The following is a 24,404-nucleotide window of genomic DNA, read 5'->3' as shown; positions in this document are numbered from 1 at the left end:
GACATAGTGTTGGCTTACTTTGAAAGATCAATCATGTAGAAGTGCGTATGCCAGTCTAGGATTTCTCTCAATCCCTTATCTATTTCTTCCCCCAATTCCTATCTCTGGTGGCGTGTTCCATTTGCTCATCATCTTATATATTCAAGGATGGCAGCCACTTTCGATGAGTATGAAACTCCAGAACCGTATATCACATGCCAACTCTAATATTCCTGCCTTTAGATGTTTCAACCATTTTGTAACACATTCTCAATCCTACCATTAAACATACAATTTGAAATTGCTATACAGTCTGCGAGAACAATATGTTGTAACATGAGATGAGGTAGAATGACAGAGGAGGACTATACTAGGATTGCAATGCATAACAGTATGTAACATATGCATATATGTATTTGTACCTATATACAAAGCAACTGAATGGTGTGAATTGACTGGGGTAGCAACAGATCGTTGGAGAGCAGACAGGGGTTGAGCAGCATGGGAAAGCTTGCTATGATTAGAAAGGGAGAAGGAATGGAGGGTCAGGGAGTAAACCAGCAAGGCTGAGATGCAGTGTGCGGGGAGGGGATTGAGAATCTGCAGAGAAACAATTGGCCAGTACAGGATTAGGGAGCAAGAAGGGGTTGGTTAAATATTCTTCATATGTGTCCTGCAACCAGCAGTTCCATAGTAATGAAGAGTTGTTTAAAGAGTAGTGCTTGAGCTACTTTCTGAAGTGAAGAGGAGGAGGTGCCTGGTGGTTTTAGATTGGCACGGGTTTGCTTGTATTAGGAATGTCTGAGTGAAGGCCTGGTGCCTGGTATCTTTCCTGGCAATGTACTGTTCCATATCCAAACATATGCCTTGATCTTGGTTCTCAGGTATGGGTTGTACCATAGATAATGGTCTTGGGGAATCTTGCAGTAGGTATTGAAGTTGATATTTCCAGGCAGGAAGGGCCAGTGGAGTTCTTATGTTGAATTCCCCAAAGAGTTTTGATGAGAGGGGATTTCTGGGCTGCTACATGCATAACGCTTTACAGTTATCCAGATGTATGCCAACAATGTTTTTTTCTTAAGTAGTACCTTCCAGTTTATTTAAAAAACATGATAGTACCCATTGAACAGTCGAATAACATTCTCAGTTGAAATGACTGATGCACTTCTGACCTCCCACCTATCAAAGATTTTATTTATGATGTGAAGAAAAGTGGAATCTCAAATTGTTTTTACTAAACCTTTATTACCTTTGGTTTCAGTTGTTTCTGACCTTATTGGCTCTTATTTCAGAGGTTCTATATTAGTTCAGTCAGATGTTTTTCTGTACATCTGGGTTGTGCGACAAAGGTCCAGGAGTTGCCAGTTGCATGTCAGGTATTCAGGCTAATAATGTTTCTCCACTTAGCAGTAATTCTAAATGGGTTTTTTAATTTTGAAATCTACAAAAGATGGACTAAATCTGGCCCTTATGCTGGGCCCTCCTGCTTTCAGGACTTTGGAGTCAGTTAGATGAGGTTTATTTGATGTAAAGTTGGCTAAGTCTTTAAATGCATTTTTACATGGAGTTATCACAACAAATCCATGTATTTTTGAGTATTTTAAATTCATATGAAATGCTAACGGTAGGATGGATACACAAATAGATGGACTGTTTGTTATATTAAATCATTAAATATTAATTGTGCATTGTGCATGGGACCTTTTTTACATTTCATTTTTAAAGCAGTGGATTCGAAAGATCCTGGAGAAAGCTGTGTGTCTTTAAATGAATATTACATCCTCTGGTAAATTATGTGATCTGTGATATTTCATTATGCGTGCAGAGATTCTCTAACAAAATAAGTTGCTATGAGTTAATTCAAGATATTCAAGTTACATGTTTTGAATGAGGTGATCATTAAATTAAATAAAGTAATATCTAAAAGGCTAATTCCTTGATTTTTCATGTTTATTTGGGCATGGACCATTAAGAAATGTTGCATATTAAGAGGGCTAAGGAGAACTTCAATGCATATCTCTTTAGTAAGGGATTGTTAATATATTCAATTGTAATCTTATCAAATGATGTAATTTCTTCAAAATAATAATATTCTTTTTAAAAAATAACTTACTTTTTTGTCCACCTAAAAGGTGAAGGTCCTCCCTGCTGTGACCGATGGTGTGTTTTTTCCCAAGAATCCAGGGGAGATTTTGGCTGATCATGAGTCCAACCCTGTTCCCTTTATAATCGGACTCAACAACCAGGAGTTTGGATGGATCATACCCATTGTAAGAGTCCTTATTAATTTCCTGTATCATGTCTTGTATAATAATTGAACACTGAGTTTGTCTTTTTGTGTCTACATCTACTGTTTGTCCTCTACTAGAAAATGTGTAAGCAATGAACTGTTGGCCTAGGAAACTCCATCAGTTGTTGAACAATCTAAGGACAGTTTATGCAAACTTTTGCAAAATGTGAACCTAATCTTGATTTTGTTATTGTATCGAATAGATTTGTAGATATGTTTTTATGCTTATTATTTCATGAAGTATTCCAGAGTTCAAAACAGGAAGAGAAGATAAATCATTAATAGCAATATAACAAACTAAGGGTAACATTATTATGAGAATGGGAAGAACATAGAGAATGATTCAGGCCATATGCACTTAAGTGTTAAGAATGTGAACATAAAATTGTCATGCCCAAAGAGTAATCATGCACTAGTCTCTTTCAGCTATGTTTTCTTAAAGAATTGTGCTTGTTGAAGTTTACATTGCATGCGGCATCTGCCATGATATACCTCAAAAAGTCAGTCAATAAAAGTGGAATATGTGTATCTTGCATGCAGAGTGAGACCCCCCCCCGCCTTTTTATATACAAATCACAGCAATTATAATTTTTTTGCTCAACTAGAAGCTAGGAAAATCAATGAATATCTTCAAAGTATATTTGTGGAATATTGCCCCTAGAATAAAAAACATAATGGCCATTATTTCCTTTAAAAAGCGTTGATTCATTTAGGAATAGAGAGCAGCAAGTTTCCCCACTTCGATAATCTACCTTTCACGTGCCTCTGTTGCGGGCATGTGTAGGCAGCAGGCCCTGCCTTTACCAACTGACACCATGATAATATCAACTTAGACATTGTTTTTCTCAATTGAGCTTTGCTAGATATAATTTGTTGACCCATTTCTTTTTGCACCTTTGTTCTCTGCATGGTAATTTTGAAATAAACTCCGGATGGCACCAGGGTATTGGGCTAGAGCTGAAGATCTTAAGAACACTGGCGTATCTGGACAAGAATTAGAGCTAGAACTTAGAATTACAGCCCACAGAATTTAAATCATAGTTTAAATCCTTAGTCTTTAATATTATTCATTATATCGCTTTGTATACAAAATCCTGAATCACTCTGGCAAGGAGATAGAATGAAATTGGACTCATGGCAACATGGGTCCTAGCTGAAACAACTAGTGTATTGATTTCCTATCAAGAAACACATTGAAACACAAGGAAAATAGACTAAATGGCTCGAGATGGCCACCACTATTGCAGGTCTCTAGAGGGTCCTAATTGTAGTCTGGCTAACATAGGTATCCCTGGATCCCATTGCATGCTTAGTGTAGTGTAGCAATCCCAATTGTGAAGCCTCACTCCAAGCGGTGCCCATACTCTGTACTATTCTTTTGATTTCCGTCACAGCAAATAACACAAATGTTGTTTAAGTTCATAGAGCTATGTCTGTCTGCTTCAACAGCATACACAGGTGATCCATGGGTTATAACTCAATTCAAGAGATTATACTAGTTGACTGGAACTCATTTGCAGTATGGTACAATAAACTCAAGGTCTAGTTAGAAATAATGCATTAAAAAAAACCCTAGATCTTTAATACGCATAGAGAATTTGGGGCATTTAAATGATGAAGTACAAAATAAATTGTAGCACCTTTTGAGATGAATGTATGATCCAAAACAGTTTTACAATGAATACATGTTACAGCCCTTTCATTCAAATATTCAGATGTGGGCACTATTTTTTATGGTCTTGTGATGTAGTTAATAAATTGCCAGTGATCAGTGACTGCTTCAACTAGCCTTCAAGGTAGACATGTCAAGGAGATGGGGTCCTCGTTCTGAGAATGGGGTCGAATCCAATTTATACTTTTACAGGGATTCTGCCCAAGAACAGAACTATGAGTAGGATTATGGGACCTTAGTAAGGAGGGACTGAGTCATCCTTCCACCTAAATACCCAAAAGCCCAGGGCCGACTAGCTATAGTGTCTCACTTGCTCTCCTACTCGCTCACAGAGAAACAAGCTATTAGACACCCCAGAACACAACACTCCCAGATCTCTCAGGAATCGCGGTAACAAGACACACCCTTTCACTCACACTCTCGTACCTGTCCACAATAAGATCTGACAGAGACACTAAAACAATTTATATTTATTTTAGCTAACGTGCCCTAACATGCAGTATACATGCGACCCCAAGCAGGAAAATGCATAATACAAATACAGTCAGCATAGCAGCTAGTCCATAAATCATGAATGGAGCTCACATAATGAAATGAAAAGACTAAAGAGCCTAGCCTCCCTCCCATTGCTAAGAATAAGCATTATTATATATTAGAAGATATCTGCAGACCCCATACCTTAGTCTATAGATGGTAGTTCTACATCATAGACACTGTCTTGCTCTTCTCCCTGGAAACGTTCCTCTCCAAGTGTGTGTCCCCCATGCATTTATCCCCATAATATCAAAGGACGAGTTTCCAGCAGCATTGGTATGTTTTGTCTAGGTGCTAGGGCCTGACCAGAACAGAAAAACAAGGGGCATTGTTTATCGACCCTGCACACAATGTTCAGACTAAACTCCAGGAACAGAGAGAGATCAAACACAGTGGACAGTTCTCATGTAAAAGGCATAAACAAAGTTGTGTGCAAAAATAAGGCCATGTTGTAACATGTACAAAGCTGCATCATGGCCGCAGGGCTCATGCTAACTTAGTGATGTCGACAATGTCCCCAACGGCCACGTGACACCCTCCCCTTGGTCAGGTCTGTAGCACTCAGGGTAACAGAACGTAAAGGTGAGCAGAGTCAAAGCGGTTGTTGAAAGGCCAAACTGTGTAGAATAAGAAAAAATCAAAGCCAAAGTTTATAAAGATTCTGAGGAGGAAAGTAAAAAAAAATTTCCATATAAATGCCAGAAAAGTAGGTCTTCGAGACTGTTCTGAAAGCCCTTTTCTGGATATTCATTAAACTCAAAAAGATCACTTGCACCGTGGAAAACAATCAGCTCCAAAAGGCCATTCATACCCTCCTCTGCAAAGAGGCTTGCCATTCAATTGAGCAAGGGGAATAAACAAATATGCTCCTCATAATCTTGTGCATCCAGGAGCATTTCTGGGCAACTTGCATGATATTCGATGATACTCCGCTGCAAGAGGTGCTGTGCAGAAGCACAGGTACTCAAGCCTGCCGAAGCTCCATGAGTAGCTGCAAACATAAAGCGTCTGTCTTCGGAACAGTCCTGGTCATAAGCCAGCAAAGGACCCACCAACAGTTCATAATCCAAGTCAGCTTGTGATGTATTAGAGAGGCAAAGTATTAATACTATTATCAACTACATCAAGAACCTTTTTTCAAATTATCTTGATCCATTTGGCTTAAGCAGACAGCTGCTTCCATCTGGGTCAGTTTCCAAAATTCATTATTTGCAGCATATACAAAATGTTTCGGGGGAGGGGATTTCGGCCCTAAAAGGAAATCAGCCATATCAATGTCACCTGACAAAAGATAAAGATGTTGTTTCACAGATGACAGTGTGGAGTGTTCCAACCATTGCTGACACAATTTACTAAAAGAAAATGTAGTAACTGTATGAGATTGTGGGAAACGAGGATCAGGTCTACTGAGCATAAACCCATTGGAGGCATTAGAAAAGCATTATTGACACGCATTGGTATTGAGTGGCCACACAAACCAGCCTAGCGGTTCAACATTGGACAAATTAGGAGTACCATTTTGAACCATTTTAGTTAAATCATCAAGAGAACAATTAGTGTATTGCTGCCAAGTGTCATAGAAGCCAAAGACGGGAATGAGGGCAGGTTTAAATTTTTAGCAGGGGCCAAAGCATGTACTTTGCTGAACAGTTTGATTTAAAAATATCCACTGTGATGGTATTAAATGTGCACAATCTAATGATTCAGATCCCTGCACCTGCCAATCCTTGGTACCCCATATTGACTTTAAATTAATCATGTCCTTCGAATAATCATAACCGTTTAGGGACAAATTGGCTATGAAAGCTGAAGAATATACTAATTTAGTATGGGACAGTATGAACTTTGTGTACATTGATGCATTCACCTTATAATAATATGACTCTGGGTTAGAAAGATTATAACCTGAGAAATAGACAAACTTATTTCTATGTGTCTGCAAACTCCCCATGAATGGCGGACAATGTTCCCATTGTGCATAATTAACTGGATTTTTGACAGTGTTGGATTTAGGCAAAAAATGATGACCATAATGTTGGAAACAGAATAGATCAGCATACTTGGCAGAAATTAAATACAGATCTTCAGTCTCAAATGCAGTGTAATATTTTAAGTCTGAAAACAGTGAATGAACTCCGTTGACATCCCAACAGTCGGAATGTACTCCTGGCATGATGACATCACCTAAGGATACACGAATACGTATGGAATCTGGATCATTTCCGTCGGACCGTAGACTTCGAATGCTACTTTATCCAAAACTATTCCATCAACAACTGGAAATACTGAAATATTAATGTGGGTTTGATCCCTTTTCATTTTGTGAAACGAAGTGTGGGGGCCAATACCCCATCTACCAAATGGACTGCAGAGCGTTCTGGCAAGTAGTGGCCATTGATAAGAAGGAAGAAAACTGTCACAAAACCAATCCACATGAAGAGGAACACTATTGTGAGCACCAGCCGGATATATGTCGAAGGAGAAAACAGATAAGTTCTTTGAAACCAAGAGATGAAAACACAAAAATTAGTTGGGGGCTCTCCTACAGTGGAAGTTGATGACAAAGAAGAAAAATTTGAAGAAAAGCGATCTCTGTCCATATAATAATCAGTAGCGCCCCATGAAATAACGGTGCTGATCAGCTTTGGCGGATGAAGGAACTTCAGTATCAGGAATGTCAACTGTAAGCTCAAGTGGTGGAGAGGCATAGTCATGGGACATAGCCATTGAAGTTGACGGTAAAACAGGCAACAAATTGATAAAAGCCTCCACCTCGCTTTCCTATTGTAGAGAAGTTGTCATGAAAAATATCCTACTCAATGTAACATCCCACCGAGGGACTCTTCTAGGCATACTATTTAGTATCAGCCATAGGGTGTAACTTGACATGTTCAATAGAAATTAATTGATTCTCCTTGTGCCCAGGCAGTGGAGGTAAAATCACAGTACCAGTACCCTTCAATTCAAGAACTGAGACTGGAGCACGGTAGGAGGGACTACATTTCTTTTTTTGTTCTCCACTTTCTCTCAGACCAGATCTACAACTTTAGGAAGCTAGCCAGGAAGAGGAATCAGCACTGCTGCTTCTGTGGATGAGCGCAAATGATCTTTTTCAAGAGTGTCACAAGTCTTTTGTAGATGTAGAACAATGGTTATCTATGTCCAATGTTGTGGCAGCCGCCACAATGTCTAGACCATCAAGGTCTGGCACAAATATTTTAATGCCAAAGAGTATTTCGTACGGGGTCCTCCCACCCAGAGATCTTCATGGGAGATTATTTAATGCATGCTGGACTCCATAGAGATGAGTCAGCCAACCCCTGCCAGTACCTAATACCCTTGCTGTTAAAGATTGCTTTAAGTCATTCACTTCACAACTGAATTGCCCTCAGGCCGATATGGAGACGAACATTTCACCTGCACTCCCAGTGACTTCATTACGTCCGGGTAAGTCTTAGAGGCAAACGCCAGGCCTTGGTCAGAATGGAAAGTGCCACAGGCAAATGTGCCGAAAAAGACACGCAAATCCTTAAAAACAGTTGGAGCGTCAGCACTGTGTTGCGGCCAAACTCAAAGGAATCTTGTTCACTAATCCACTGCAACCAAGATATGTTTATATGCAGTGTTAGAAGTCAAAGGACGCAGTGATTAAGGTAAATACGGCCAAAGGGCTGATTAGAAATGTAAACTTGAGTATGTGGTGGGCGTGCTACTGTAGAAGGTTTAATTTGTTGATGAATATCACAAGTCAGACATATTTATGTGCCTGCTGATATAAACTATGCCATCAGAAATGTTGTAGTAACAGAGAGACTGTCGCATTCACTCCGGCATGGGCAGATGCCACCCCCTCTGTCAAAACTTTTTCAATAGAAGTAAAAACGCATCTCTACTGATGTATCCAAATGGGATTTGTAAGCTATAGGGACAGTGTCCCCTTCACTGAACATCAAGTAGGTGAACCCTAACGTCCCTGGTACAATCCTTATGACCACATTTGTAGAATTGTTTTGTGTTAACAAGAAGTTGGTCGCAAGCAGATCAGACTGCAAAGACCGATAGAATCGCTGTGTGTTCTGGAAGCCAGCTGGAAGATGAAAAAGATGGTGGATGAATCCGTAAAGCGATTTGTAATGCTGGGCATAATCAGGAATGTATGTCCTCCCGAAATTTAAAAAACCCAGCAAGGATTGTCACAGAGTAGGTGGAGGTTGCAATTGAGCACATTTCTCCCAAAAAGTGGGGGATGTAACCCCTTACCTTAATTGGAAAGTTCATACCCAAGAAAAAGTCAGGCAAAAAGGCTTTTTGTAACCCAAGTCAGCGAAACGTGTGATAATGCCGTCCACATGAAAGAGATGCTTATTTAATTAATCATCCATCAAGTAAATGTCATTGACGTACGAGAAGGCATCTGGATCAATCGCATGCCAAATCGACACATTGGTATGTTATGTTAGCAGATTTGTAAAGCGCAACTGTTACCACAAGGTGTCCTGGTGCTAGCTACAGAATAAAAAGCGGGGTGAGCGATCATTCGAAAAGCCAGGCCTTTAAGGCCCTCCTGAATTCAAGTAAATCCAAGCTATTCCTCAGGTTGAAAGAAAGGTAATTCCAAGGGATCACTGACAGAATATCAAGGAGCAAAATATCGACCTTCCAAAATATTGCAGAAAAAATATGGAATGCCGGAATATAGACTTCCTATCTACAAACAGGTAAGTACAAAAATATTGAATCCAAAATATCATTGTAAATAATATAGTTTGTTAAAATATCGATTTTTTAAAAAATATCTTAAAAGTAATGTAAAATTAATGAAATAATGAATATAATTAAGTAAAACATTCTTAAAAATACTTAAATAACCTTAAAATATATAAATAATTAATTTATTTAAGAAAAAATAAACATGCATTTTTATTTTTTAATACATATATATATTAACTTAGTAATATTAAAAAATATTCAATATTTTTAGCATAGGATAGCGGGTGGGTAAAATTTACTATTCCCACTCCAGTGAGTGAAACAGTAAGGTAAGCGTTGGATAGCGTAGGGGTAAACATTACTATTACCACTCCAGTGAGTGCAACAGTAGAGAAAATGTTGGATAGCGTATGGGTAAAAATTACTATTCCCACTCCAGTGAGTGCAACAGAAGGGAAAACGTTGGATAGCGGGAGGGTAAAAATTTCTATTCCCACTCCAGTGAGTGCAACAGTAGGGAAAGTAATGATTTAATATTTATATAAATATAAATTTACTATAAATACCAATAGAAAATGTATTAAAATTAATTTCCAATCACAAAATATTTATTAATTATTCATTATAAATACCAATAAATAATATTTATTAAAAATTAATTAGCTGTTAATAGTTAATTAGAAATAAATTTATTTTCAATACCAAAAACGTAAAAAGTAATTTAAAAAAACAATTAATAATTAATTATCAGTAAATTAATTATCAATACACAAAAATAATTTCAATAATTAATAAATTACAAATAAATTACTTCCCACCCTATTTCCCCATAAACCCACTACCTGCTCTGAATAATAACCTAATACAATTAATACAATTATCAATTAATCAATAATAAAAATTAATTACTAATTAATACAAATTAATCATCAATTACTAATTAATTAACAATAAATTAATTATCAATACCAATAAATTAAAATGAATAATTACTTAATTACAATTAAATTACTTCCCACCCTATTCCCCTATAAACCCACAACCCGCTACAGAACTAAAACGTAAAATTAAACTAAAAATAATTAATAATTCCTAAAAATTAATATTTAATTTACTATAATTAAATTACTTTCCACCCTATTCCCCTATAAACCCTCAACCCACTACAGAATTAAATTACGCAAAAATGTAATACCATAAAATTCAAACATACATTACAAAAATATTACAAACTTTTAACACATATTCTAACACTTAAAACACTATGGGGCCGATTCTGATTAGGTACAATCCTGTCCGAATCGCCGTACAGAGAATTTTTCCCATACGAATCGTATCCCGAACCGTCCCCGTACGTACGATGTAGTACAATGTGCACCCAAAGCAGTTCTCCGTACGAATCGTACCAAGGAGCGTACGACTCAATAATCTGTATGGATCACATTCAGAACATGCAGTACGCGATGTCCGTTCGGATCAAAGCATCATTTTCCGACCCAGCAAGTACGAATCGTCTGGACAACACTCTCTTGATACGGGAGCTGAAAATGTGTGGAAAAGCAGATTTTGACTCGAAATGCATACAAAACGCCCCCCCCCCCTGTGTACGATGCGTACACCCCATGATTGCGGGGGTACGGTACATCGGGGTACAGTGCGTACACCCCTGGATCTCAGGGGTACGGTGCATATGTCCCTTGCGTACATCCCATGATTGTGGGTGTACGGCGTGTAGGGGTACGGTTCGTACCCCCCAAGGCCGTAGATGTTCGGTGCGTACACCCCGTGCATACACTTCTTGAGTTTAGGGGTACGGTGCGTATGTGAATGTGTGGCTCTCCATACGAATTGCTTCTATGCAACGTTTTCCGCACGAATCACGTACTCAATCCCCGGTCCGGATCATACTTGTCGGTTCGTACGACATGTTTACGATTCATATGGTTCCCTGTGAGGGTCTATGTCGTACGGATTTCAGCTCGTTTTCGTACGGTTCGCAATTATTTGGACGTATTTTTTACCTACGGATCGTACTACGCGATTCGGATGGATCTATACGATTCGTACGGAAACGGCTACGAATACGAATCGTCGTACGGATTTGTTTCCCAAATCGGAATCGACCCCTATATAAAAATTCAATATTTTTAAAAACTATATTATGACTGTTGATATTACTAACTTCGATATTATGAAAATCGATACTTCTTACCTGAATTTCGATATTCTGCCCCACTATATTTTTGCGATTCGATATTCTGTCCATTCTATAAAAAAAACTCGATATTCTGTTCAGTTGATATCTTTCTTTCGATATGGTGACTAGTTACACATTCCAAGCCTCGGCCGCACAGACGCTAAAGCTTTTACCTCCCCACCTGGCTTTTTTTGTAGGAGGTACCATCACCAATTTTTGCTCCCAGACAGCGTAGAGGTCTGTGGGGCACATACCACTGAAAGTTGTGCTTCAAATGGTCTGATCCTGTGTCTTTTAGAGCCTTATAAACCATGTAGAGTGATTTAAACTGCACTCATTTCTTGACAGGTAGACAATGGAGTCTACACATTTCACCGGAGTTGGAAGCAAATTTGGGTATATCCGAAAGCAATCTAGCTGCCGTGTTCTGCAAGAGTTGGAGTTTATGCACAAAAATGGGCCCCCAAAAGTGATCTCCACCTTCCATAGCGGAGTCTCCACCATGGAAAGCCATGCACCGCTACCCATCATGATATGGATGGCGGTGTCTTGCAGACACCGCCACCATATCTGAGCCCTTTTTCGCCCGGTCGCCTGTTTGACCTGTGGAAAACCAGTGGACGGTCTTTTCCTCCGCTGGGGTCCCCCACGCCATCGTAATATTAGGTGGGGGGGTAATAGGATGCGGGCCGAGGAAAATAGCAGGCAGATCGCCACCGCCATGCGGGCAGTGGCGATTTGCCCGACATACTAATAGACCCCTTAGTCTCTGGTTGCCAAAATATGGTAATAAGAGCAAGCCAATGAGACACCCTAAGACTAAGGGTGGAAAAAAAATGCCATGTTTCTTTTAGGCTGAAAATGCCAACATGGGCTCCCACAAGTGTGGAATAATTTAGGGTGGTTCAGGGAGAAGTAGGCTTACAAACACAAGTACTTACAAACACAAGTTCTAGAGCGTCACCTACAGGACTTCCCCCTTCTTGTGGCACATGTTTTCTTAGTTGAATACTAGTCCACCGGGCTTCAAGATCCTTGTGGATTTGGGATGACTGACTCCCTCGATGCAACTTTGATATCGGCACAACTTTGATGCTACTTGCTTTTGTCCTCTTGTTCAAAGGCAAACTATTCACCACACAGAGTTGTACAGGTTCCTATTTGTCTAAGGGAGACCACAGCAGCAAAGCTTGTTCTAAATTCAAATGCTAGTTCAAACCTTGTTTAGAAACAGAAATGCAGTAGACCTTTTCAAAGTCAAGACTTTCGTTTCTGATGCAGCACAACTTTCCAAAAGGTGAAGGCAAACACAACTTACTCAGGAGATCCAGTGATTATCTTGTGTAAATGTAAATGTAATGTAAATGTAATGTAAATGTATAGGCATTTATATAGCGCACTACTTACCCGTAGGGTCCCAAGGCGCTTCGACCGCTGCGAAACCCTTCCTGGCTTCCCTGAGAGATGATCCCTTAATGGGTATCTCCAGGGTGAGACCAGGCATCCCCGGCGGTCTGGTGGGGCCGTTAGTGAAGATGAGGCAAGCTAATGCCCAGAGTTGCCGAGTGTGATCACAGATCAGAGTGGGCACCGAGGCGAGAGAATTATCGAGTCCGCTGACCCTGGTCCAGAAACCTGCCGCGCCGGGAATCGAACCCTGGTCCCGGGCCGTCCTCTGCTCTCGGGTCTGCCGCCTCTAACCAGTGAGCCACACTACTTCACTAACAAGGACAATTCAAATCCAGGCTAACTAAGGGGGTCATTAGGATGGCGGGCAGACTTAGTCCACCCGCCATCCTATCGGTGATTAGGACCGCCCACCATAAGGGCGGGGGTCCAGTGGGGGGAATTAGGATGCGCCCGCCACTGTGGCGGGCACATCCTGCATTTTTAGCAAAGTGGCGGGCGGTGCTCTCAGCACCGCCCGCCACAATGCTAAAAATGCACGTATGCATTTGCATACACAGAGCGGCAGGCACCGCGCGGTGCCTGCCGCTTTGTGTATGCAAATGCATACGTACCTCTCCTTCACTCTGGGGGGCCACAGGGGGCCCCCAAAGTGAAGACCGCATGTTAAGAAGCCCATGTTAATATGGATGGCGGTGTCTGATAGACATCGCCACCATAGTAAATCTTTTCCGCCCCGGTCGCAAGGCGACCAGGGCGGAAAAGCAGCGGACGGTCTTTCTGTCCGCCACGGTCCCCCGCCATCCTAATATGGCGGAGGGTCATTTAGGTGAGGATGGCAGGCGGAGGTAATCCGCCCGCCATCCTAATGGGCCCCTAAGTTGGGAGGTGACAGGCCCCAATGTGTCAGGAGACGTGAACTCCAGGAAAATCTGGACAGACACCTCAGACAGTCTGTTTTAGTTGCCACCTAGAAATCTAGGATTAGCAGGCCTCGTGCATGGCAGCATGCAGGTTCACAGATCCCCAAAGGATAAACGGAGCATGAAGAGTAACTTCAGTTTTGTGCAATGTTAAACATTACTTCCTAAGGCCTGCATGCAAATGGTATTCAGTTTTCCAGCCATAGTGTACATGAGTATCATGCCACTATGCCTATAATATATACACTCACATACACAGAATGAAGTGAAAGAACCCAGTTATGGTTGACTCAAAAGATATTACCAGAAAGTGCAGACAGGCTTTATTCTCACCAGGAATATGAGTAAATAGTCCAACATTCATCAACTATCAGTTCTCCAGATCCATGTTTGAGAGTCAGTAATCAACTTTGCTTGTTGCAGGGTTACAATAGGTGCATATTGAGATAGCAGATCACTGTGCTGTACTGGTAGGACATTGAAAACATTGAGGACCATCAGTGGGCTTCATCATTGTTAAGTACACCGAAAGAAAAACACTGGGCAAGACGGTACAGCTTTTCTACCATTTGAGTACTCCCATCCTTGTATATTCTCACCAACTTGAGGTATGGCTGAAGTATTAGAAGAAGAGTTGAGGAAACTATGGTGCTGTCCTCCAGGATATGTGTACCATATCATATGAAATGTGTTCAATGTTGGCAATATTGCTGTCAGATTTGCCCCAGCTCAGGCGCTTTCAATACAAATTGTTACTTTTGGTGCTCAGAAAGTACATAAATCAAAGTTCATGTTTGGAGTCATCCAGTACAAAATAGGGCAATAAGAAGAAAAGGTAAGGACAGGTTCTGATGCTTTGTTGCAGCTTTTTAATTTAGCAACTCTACCATCATCTCTTCTCCTGGATAAAATGACTAGAAGCGCCAGCCAACTCTGTAGAACAGAACCTGAATCAGTTGGCCTCCCTGGATTAACAAGACAATGACTGTTTGAGGGATTGTAATCCAAAAATGTCTTTACCATGGTCTCCTCCTAGTTTACCTTGGAAGGTATTTATAAGGCATGTTACGCCCTCTGTAGGAGTCAAAGGAGAATGCTCCACCACCCATAATATGTAGTGGGTTTCATCCATGTAATAAGAGGGAAGATTCCCCAAAGGAAAGCAGTGCTTATTAGAGACGATACCAGTCGCCAACCACACAGTCAAATCCTCCAACCTTGATAGTTATTAGGGTGCCTTCTACAGAGTTTCTTCCGGTGAAGATTTATTGATAACATTTTTTCCTACAGTGTTTACATAGAGTCCAACAGTTATGATAAAGGACAGTCCATGAGTAGCCTACTTTGTTATATTATGCCCTTTAAGTGTGATGCACCTGGTAGAATGCTAGGTGTATCACTAGAACACTGGGAACATTTCAGGCAGTTGCTGGATGTAATGACTGCGGTGCGGTGGTTCTCTGGTGGGTGTCAATAAAGACTCACCATCTGTTAATCTATAATGGTGTCAGCTCGTTTTATTATACTTCTCAAATAAACATACAACCTTCAGCACAAGAGAGAGACATTGCTCTGTGGACTATGCAGGGAGTCATTTTTCGTTGTGCATTTCAGGGTCATCTTGGTATGCTGAACTTCTAACCTCTGGTTCAGCACATTTTCAAAAACCACTAAAATATGACAGGGTAATCCCCAAATTAGACATTAAACATATTTTGTGACTTTGGAGGTCCGAAAAGAAGCTTCAAGAACATCACCAACGATGCCCTGACCCCATTTATAGAGAAGCACAGCTACTCCTCCTTGGGAGATGTGGATGAAGCAGCTGTACTACTCTCAGATTCTATTACCAAGGCGGTTGAGGAATTAGCTCCCCTATCCTTTAGATACTCCGCTCGCCGCAAGCCCACGGCTCCGTGGTACACGGAATCATGGAGACTTCTCCGACAAGGCTGCAGAAGACAGGAAAGAAAATGGAGGAAGACTTGGGATCCAACTGAAAGGGAAGCTCATAATAGATTGTTAACTGACTATAAGTCTAGTGTAATTAAAGAAAAACAGCAGTATTTTTCCAATCTCACTACCTCCCTTTCCTCCTCTAGGGAGCTATTTAAGATCGTCGACTCCCTGTGTTCCCTTCAGATGCCCGATCCAGTGGTAGGTTCGCAAGAGCTTTGCGATAATATATCTGAGTTTTTCCATAACAAAATTGAGGACAACTACCTGGCGTTGGAAACTCAAAGAAATACTTTAGACGACTCCTCCCTTCACACTCTGATAAACCTAGAAGCTTGGCCCAGAGACCACTCCAATACTCTTACGGATTTTCCGCTTCTTACTTTGGAAGGACTTGAGAGGTTACTTGATAGGACTAAATCTTCATCCCCCCTTGACCCATGTCCTCTGAAGACCCTTAAGGATTGTAGATCCACACTGCTTCCTCCTCTTCTAGAAGTGATGAACGGTTCTATAACCCAAGGTACTTTCCCTTTAATATGGAAGAGGGGGATAGTGAAGCCGCTACTTAAGAAACCTACGCTGGACCCGGAACAGTTGAAAAACTTTAGACCTATTTCACTGTTACCCGCTCCCGCAAAAATACTTGAGTCTCACCTCAACTGCCACCTTTCCACCTTTCTTGATGCATCTGGCTATCTCGATAGCTCTCAGCATGGCTTCCGGAAAGCACACAGTACGGAGTCAGCTCTGACGATGGTGGTAAACAATATCCGTATGAAGGTAGACTCTGGACAAACCACGGTATTGGTCCTATTGGACCTTACCGCAGCGTTTGATACCCTGTCTCCCTCCATTCTAACATCTCGTTTGAGGGAGGCAGGGATTTCCGGTGCGGCTTTGAACCTTCTGCACTCCTTCTTACAGCACAGAGAGCAGAGAGTCAAGCTCGGCGAATTTCTTTCCCCTGTCAAAACCTTGCAGTGTGGGGTGCCTCAAGGGTCGGCGCTAAGTCCGACCCTATTTAACATTTATGTCGCCCCCCCTTGCAAGGTTAGTAAAATCTCAGGGGATGGAAGTGGTGTCATACGCCGATGACACACAAATTATGGTGTCTCTAGCCCACTCAGTTTCTACATCTGCCACCAACTTCAGGATCTGTATGCAGACAGTCTCTGACTGGATGCTTCAGAATTCCCTGAAGTTGAATGGCGACAAAACTGAGATCCTGGTCTTTGGCAAAGACCAGGATATCTGGTCCAGTGAGTGGTGGCCGTCTTCGTTGGGAATTTGTCCATCTCCCTCCCAATCAGCAAGAAATCTTGGCGTAATTTTTGACACCACGCTGTCCATGTCTCTACAGGTTAACCGCACTGTCGCCACTTGTTGGAGGGTCATAAAAATTCTCAGGAGAATCCTTCACTATCTCTCTCTTCCAGCACGGCAGCAGGTGGTAGTGGCATTGGTGGGGTCCAGGTTGGATTATTGTAACGCACTATATGCAGATACCAACAAGGGGCTCATCCATCGACTTCAGGTCGTACAAAATGCTGCTGCCCGATTTGTTCTGGCACTCCCTAATGCTTCCTCTGCCACTATGGCTAGAAGGACTCTCCATTGGCTCCCTATTCACCTGAGGATCTCTTTTAAGATTCTCTGCCTAGCCTATAGAGCTCTGTCGGAAAGTTCCTCCGATCCCTTGGGCGGTCTGCTGACTCGCTATTTGCCAGGTAGATCTCTTAGATCTGCAGAGCTAAATCTACTGGTTGTACCTCATGCCAAAAAGGCACGCTGGGGAAATAGAGCATTTTCCATAGTGGCCCCTAAACTGTGGAATTCGCTTCCCCTAGAGATCAAGACTCAGCCTTCTCTGTCCTTTTTTAAAAAGGCGTTAAAAACCTGGTGCTTCGTCAAGGCCTACCCACAGTAGGAGTACTCTTGAATAGCTGATACCTTTTTGGTTATGCGCCTTGACGGCCACCGGGCTTAGTTGCGCTATAAAAATTGTTTTTCATTTAATTTCATTTGTAGGGTATAGAAACCTATGGAGAAGTGTGGCTCACTGGTTAGAGCAGGCAGACCCTGAAGCAGAGGTCAGACCCGGGACCAGGGTTCGATTCCCGACGTGGCAGGGTTTTGAGCTCAAATGTCCATGGACTCGATAATTCTCGCTTCGGTGCCTGACCTAATCATGGGCTCACACTCTGCAACTCTGGGCATTAAGCTTGCTTAATCTCCACAACGGCCCCCCCGCGGCGGGATGCCTGGCTTTCACCTTGGGGATGCCCTGTAGGGGCTATCTCACAGGGAAAAGCTAGGACAGGTTCCCAAGGCAAGCGCGGAGATACCCCTTCAGGGGTCGATTCTGGCGCTATATAAGAAACATAATAATAATAATAATAATAATAATATGTGTGAATATAAACGTCGCAGGCAGCATGCTCGAGCTGAATGCTGTCTGCCTCTTGAAAAAGAGGCATACGACTGAGTAGCCTGGCTCACTGATGTCAAAGGGGTTTTAACTAGCTCTGGCTTTAAAATAGACCTAGGGCAGCACAGGATTAAACACACTGACAATTTGAGAACCCTTCTCCATCTACTGCCCCCTTACTCTCAAGATGGTTATGTGAGAATTGCACTGCAGTGAGGAAGTTCCTGGACTGATCTGGTGATCTTCCACTGGTTACCTCGTTGTAGGAAAGGTGTCTGACCCATGTGGTGCGGAAACATTACATATGGCGTTAGTCAGAGAACAATGTGACAGACTCTGATTCACAGGATGCTGAGGCCCAATGTACTGTATGCACTTCTCACCAGTGCCCATGCATTTAGATGTTTTAGAAGAGTGGTCACCACTAACATTTTTGATAACCCTAGGAGTTGCCACCAACACTGTTCACTATAAGAAAATATATTTGAAAAATCATACTATCTACAAATGTAACATAATGGACTATTTGTACAGCACATTAATAGAATGAGTCTAGAAATGCTTTGGCAAAAGCGCAGTGTATATAAATACCATTATTATTATTATTCAACCAATATCAATCAATAATAGACTTTATTCGGTTCATAAAGTAACCTGTAAAAGCATACATGTTCAAAGAAAAATATGTAGCGCCTCAGTACATCATCTTATATTAAATCATACAATATTAAAACCAAATCCAGTAAAATATATAAAAACATCTTTAAAAGACTCTTAGGGCCAGATGTAGGTAACTTCAATTTACCGATTCCTTAATAGCGATTTTTACCGAATTGCTATTAAGGACTCAGTAAAAGGAATGTAGGTAGGAATTGCTAAAGTATTAGCGTTTCCTTAACATTCCTTAATAACAAATCGGTAATTGAGATTTGTTATTAAGGAATAACTAGCCATTCATTCCTATGGGCTAGAAGGCCCATAGGAATGAATGGGAAGATATTCACCTTTAGCGATTCGGTATTACCGAATCGCTAATAGCGGGAGGTATTTCAAGGGTACCAAGGTGTCCAAAGGACACCCTGTTGCACCCCTGAAATGTGCATGTGTGCACATGTGGCACACATACATGCCCTAAGGGCATGGACGTGTGCCACATGGCACATTTAAAAAAGCAAAAAAGTGCTTTTTTTTAGGAAATCGCTACTTACCACCAACTTGAAGTTGGTGGTAATTAGCGATTCCTTAAGGCTGAAGTGCACTATTTTTAGTGCTACGTACTCTGCATTTAAGGAATCCGTATTTCCGATTCCTTAAAATCAAGAGCAAAATAAGGAATCGCTATTTAGTAATTCCTTATTTTGCAGGTAGGTTTGAACTCACCTACATTGCACATGGCTCAATAGCAGTCAGTAACGCAGTAATGTACCGAATTCTGGCGTTACCGACCGGTATTTAGCAACCTACATCTGGCCCTCAGTTACTTAAAATACCTATGTGAAAAACATCCTTAAAAGGGCTCGGTTACTAAGAGTGCATTGTGTCTCGTGAACAGACACACAGAAATGTCCTGAAAAAACATTTTTCTTCCCTTTGTATAATTTCATGATCCTTTAGGCCCCAAATTTCAGCCCTATATGTTGCTATTGGAATTAATTGGGCAGTGTACATTTGAAACAATGGTGCAAGCGCTGTCCCTCAACTGGCATGGGAGTCTAAGAAGCGAACCTACAGTTTTAGTTAATTTTGATCTACAATTTGATACATAAGGGTCCAGGAGCCCGATGAACTAAAAACTCTTCTAAACAGGAAATGGTATCAATGATTACCAAATGATAAGTACCTGTATGAAATCTCATAAGTTTGATGCCGTTGGGTCCACGAGTCATAATAAATGATTTCTTGTATTTTGTTATTAAGCCGACATTAGCTATAAAAGACACAAAGGATCATACTGACAAACATAACGATATAGGGGTGCGGGCAAAAAGAACAGCGTTATATGCATATAACAGAACAGGGAACGGCTCACCATTGATTTTAGGAACATCAGGACTACATAGATCTAGTTCAGGGGTGTGTTTGTTAATTTACTGAATGAATAGCAGTGGGGCAAGTACACAACCTTGGCGGAGTCTGTGACCAATGCTAAAATAATTCAATACCTCCTCATTCTGACACACCTAACATTGGCCTTGGTGTTAGTGTGCAATGATATCAATAGATGCATTAATTTTGGATCTAACCCCAACTCAAAAAGGAATGACCACAATTCTGAATGATTGACACAGTTAAAAAGGCCATTGACAAAACCACAAAAGTAAGAACAATTGAGGACTGCTTTGCCACTGTATACTTTCCAATACTCAAATTCAGAATTTAACATTGTTCAGTTGTACCAGTCCCAGTCCGAAACCTGTACTAGCATGCATTTAAAATATGATTATCTTGAGCCCATTCCAGAATTATTTTGTAAAGGACTCTTCCTAAAATGTTTGCTGGGATGTCTAATTATGAAATTGGTCAATAACAATGTGGCATGGATCAGTTGCCTTTTTAAAATTTGGGAAGGTCACTGAGCTCACCCACAAATTCGCAATTGTTGAAGTTGTTAAAAGCATTTGTTAACCTAGGTCCCCATAATTCTGATTTACATTTGGTTCAATCAATTGGGACACCTTCTGGCCCTGGGGTTTCCCCCCTTTACTTTGCTGGCTACTGATAGTTACTTCATGGACTGTGACCTGTATTGATAGGGGCTCGTCTGACGTGGCTACCCTCATGTATAGTGAGCCTGAATCTGAGGCTTGATACATCGTTGAAAAATTAGTCTCCCAGCCAACCTATTTATATATTTATTATTATATGTCTTTCATTGTCTTCACAGGCAATGAATATATCTCAATCTACCTTGAAAGAAGGATTAGACAGAAAAACAGTCGATTCATTCCTACGGATGGCTGCTCCAGTACTGGTAAGCCTCTTATTATTTAACAAATGTCACTGTGTTTCTTACATTAAACATGACTCCGTTTAAGCTTTTCAAACGTTGTAAAACATTTTGTCTCTCATTACGAGTGACCATATATATTTATACAAATGCAATAATTATAGCATATATCTTGTTTTGAAGAAATCACATCTGTATTTTGGTGCCACACATGGTGTGGGCAAAGTCATGGGTTGGTTTGCACTGCTCCTGCTGTCTGCAATCGCAGGCCTACTCTCATTGGTTTCTTTGGGTCAGTCAGGGTGGACAACCAGTACTGCAAGCCCTGGGGACTGCTTTACCAGCCATGCCCTAGGTACAACTTGTACCATATACTAGGGACTTATAAGCGGGGTACATTCCTTGTTAATTGGAGTTGCCAATTTACACATAACGATATTAGGGAAATAGCACTGGCACTGGGGCCTGGTTAGGAGGCTTCAGGGCACTGTCAGAGTCACAATACAGCATCTAGTAGTCCAAATAGGGTCACGAAGTGGGGGGAACTGCAAAAAGCCCTGTTTTCTTACACCTATAGTAAAGCCTGACTGCCCTTCCCCACAATACTAGGACTGAGCTAAGGATTTACTACTACGAATCCAAGGACCACATTTGGGGTTTGTGACAGTATTACATGGTAAAGCATAACCAGCATTACCACAACATACTCCACCTTCCTACATTGGTGGCAGCAGTGGGGACCTTAAACCTGTGTTTCATAGTGCCACATGGTAATCACAGATTGTTCATGAGAAACCCACTTTGTTAACTTTAGCATCAAAATAATTTTTTCTGATTTTTTCCGATTTTTTTAATTGAATTGTTAGGGCCCAGTGCAGACCCCATTCCAATAGTAGATTTTAAAAGGCTTAGGTGAGTTAGGAAAAGGATTTAAAGTTTTAAAAAATGTTTTAAAAGGTCCCAACCTCCAAGTATAAAGTTAGGCACAATTGAGACTAGTAAGGTTCTCGACTTCTCAGTCATCCTCCCAGCCCTTAGGATCAGTGATATGAGAGTTTTGTGCAAAGCAAGGGGCATTAGCTATAGTGTGACAGCTAAAAAGGAGTAACTTGAGAAGCTCCTCAGCTCCTACGAGAGAGTTTGAAGAGGGAGGGCAATTCCTTTGAACAAGACCCTGTAGAAGATGAGGATGATACCCAAGCCAAAAGTGGATAATGATGGGGAACAAAGTGGAGACCACAACACTCTACCCTTCCCAAGACCCCTTTCGCCAGTAGGAAGTGAAAGGAGTCACTCTAGTAGACCCCCAATTGATAAGGTGGGAGAAACCCTTGAGAATGAGCTTCACATACTCTGTCTGGTCGAGAAGAAGCTTGAACTTGAGGAAAGAAGTGTATCCCTTGAGGTAAGAAGGGTAAGATAGGCTTGAAGCCCAAAGATTGGGGCAGCAATACCCATAGGGAGGTAGAGAAATCTTTTGACCCTAAAATCCCCAAATGGATTGTCCCCAAGTTTAGTGATGGTGATGACATAGCCTTTGAGAGGGCCTGGAGAATGAGAAGAATAGGTTGACAACACTGGGTTTCTCTACTTTGGGAATTATTCACAGTAAAGGGCAGAGATAGACTGCTGACCCTTAATGAGGACGTGGCTGAGTCCTAACATTATATGAAAGAGATACTCATAGAAGGGTTTGGGCTCACCACAGAAAAGTATAGACTGACATTTAAGGACACACATAAAGGTCAAAATCCAACATGGCGATTTTGTTGGCTCTTCAGTCAAATCACTAAAGGGCTGGATAAAAGAAAATGAGATGGACACATATGATGGGCTGTATCATTTGATTATAAAAGAGCGCATTTTGTTGAATTGTACCCTAGGCAAGTTACACCAGCATCTGGTAGATCCAGAGGTTTCTAGCCTGGGAGAGCTGGGCAGAAAGGCCGATGAGTGGATAAGGACAAGACCTAAGGTGGTGACCTCAGAAATGGATGGGGGGATGAGTCTACAAAACGCTAAGGATGGAGGTGGTAAGCCCACCAAAGTGACCCCCTCAGGAGCCTGTGACCCTACAAAGGAGGAGAGTAAAACACACCCCAACTCTGGCAAGCAGAGTAACGGGGACCCAGGGCTTAAAATACTCTTGGATACCAGGCTGTGCTTTGACTGCCAACAGGCAGAGCTCTTCAGCGGGGATGTAGGCTGTTTCAACAAGCAGTGGAAATGCAATAGGTCTCGCATTAGAAAAGTTGGAGCTGTTGGTCTTGTAAATTACAAATATTTTATTTATTTGTTGGTTTTTAAAATAGCTAAATTGATAGCTTTGTCATTTACAACGTCAATAGTTATAACTTTCGCGAATGTGACACCTATAGCATTTGGAATGCAACATGTTTTGTATTTACGTGACTTAGATGGCAGCTCTGGTCGTTAGGCCACATCTCTAGAGAGCAGGAGAGTGCAGCAGGGGAGAGAAGCACAGCAATGCAATAGGTCGCGCATTAGGAAAGTTTGAGCTATTGGTATTGTAAAGGACACTTTTTTTATTTATGTGCTTGTTTTGAAAATAGCGAAATTATTAGCTTTGTTATTTACAATGCCAATAGTTTTATCTTTCGCAAATGTGACACCAATTGTAACACAATATGTGTTGTAGCACTGAGTGGTGTGAGGGTGAGGGGTGTGAGGGTGAGGGGGTGTGAGGGTGAGGCTGAGTGGGTATGTGAGGGTGAGGGTGAGTGAGGGTGTGGGTTAGAGGGTGAGGGTGTAAGGGTGACTGAGGGGGTGCGAGGGTGAGGGGATGAGGGTAAGGGTGTGTGAGGGTGAGGGAGGTGATGGTGAGAAGGTGTGAGGGCGAGGGAGGTAAGGGTGTGTGAGGGTGAGGCTGAGTGAGGGTGAGAGGGTTGTGAGGGGGGGTGAGGGTGAGTGAGGGTGTGTGAGGATGAGGGGGTGAGGATGAGTGAGGGTGTGAGGGTGAGGGTGGGTGAGGGTGTGGGTGTGTGAGGGTGAGGGTGTGAGGCTGAGTAAGGGTGAGAGGGTTGTGAGGGGGGTGAGGGTTTCCTTTAATTTGCCTCGTTTGTGAAGGCCTATAATTTGCCACCGCTGCAATGCGGGCAGAACTGCCCTCCCTCCCGCTCGAGGTAACTGAAGACAAGCCATCCATCTCCCAGCCCCCTTTATTCTCCTTTCAACTGTATATACAGACGGGGTCAGGCAGTTCACGCACAGGAAATAAGCCATCTTGCCATGGAGCGACTTTATGCAATTTCTGAACTGTATTTTTTTTAAATGCCTACAACTTTAATATTTAAAGAGGAAATGACAGACACCTTAAAAAAACTGAAGGAAGTAGGCA

At 41.6% G+C, this 24,404-nt stretch overlaps 1 protein-coding gene across 2 annotated transcripts in view; it reads left to right on the top strand.

Annotated features, from left to right (window-relative positions):
- Positions 1–24,404, top strand: part of LOC147677779 (fatty acyl-CoA hydrolase precursor, medium chain-like) — a 239,564-nt gene that overhangs the window by 141,517 nt on the left and 73,643 nt on the right. For both annotated transcript variants that reach the window (XM_086945440.1, XM_086945441.1), the window contains exons 9-10: positions 2,112–2,249; positions 20,984–21,070. In XM_086945440.1, coding sequence (XP_086801566.1) covers positions 2,112–2,249; positions 20,984–21,070 — 225 coding nt within the window. The remainder of the gene's footprint in view (positions 1–2,111; positions 2,250–20,983; positions 21,071–24,404) is intronic.

The sequence above is a fragment of the Lissotriton vulgaris genome, chromosome 12 (assembly GCF_964263255.1).
Source record: "Lissotriton vulgaris chromosome 12, aLisVul1.2, whole genome shotgun sequence".
NCBI lineage: Eukaryota > Metazoa > Chordata > Amphibia > Caudata > Salamandridae > Lissotriton > Lissotriton vulgaris.
The sequence above is the reverse complement of the archived record's forward strand: the minus strand, read 5'-3'. Positions and strand labels throughout refer to the sequence as shown.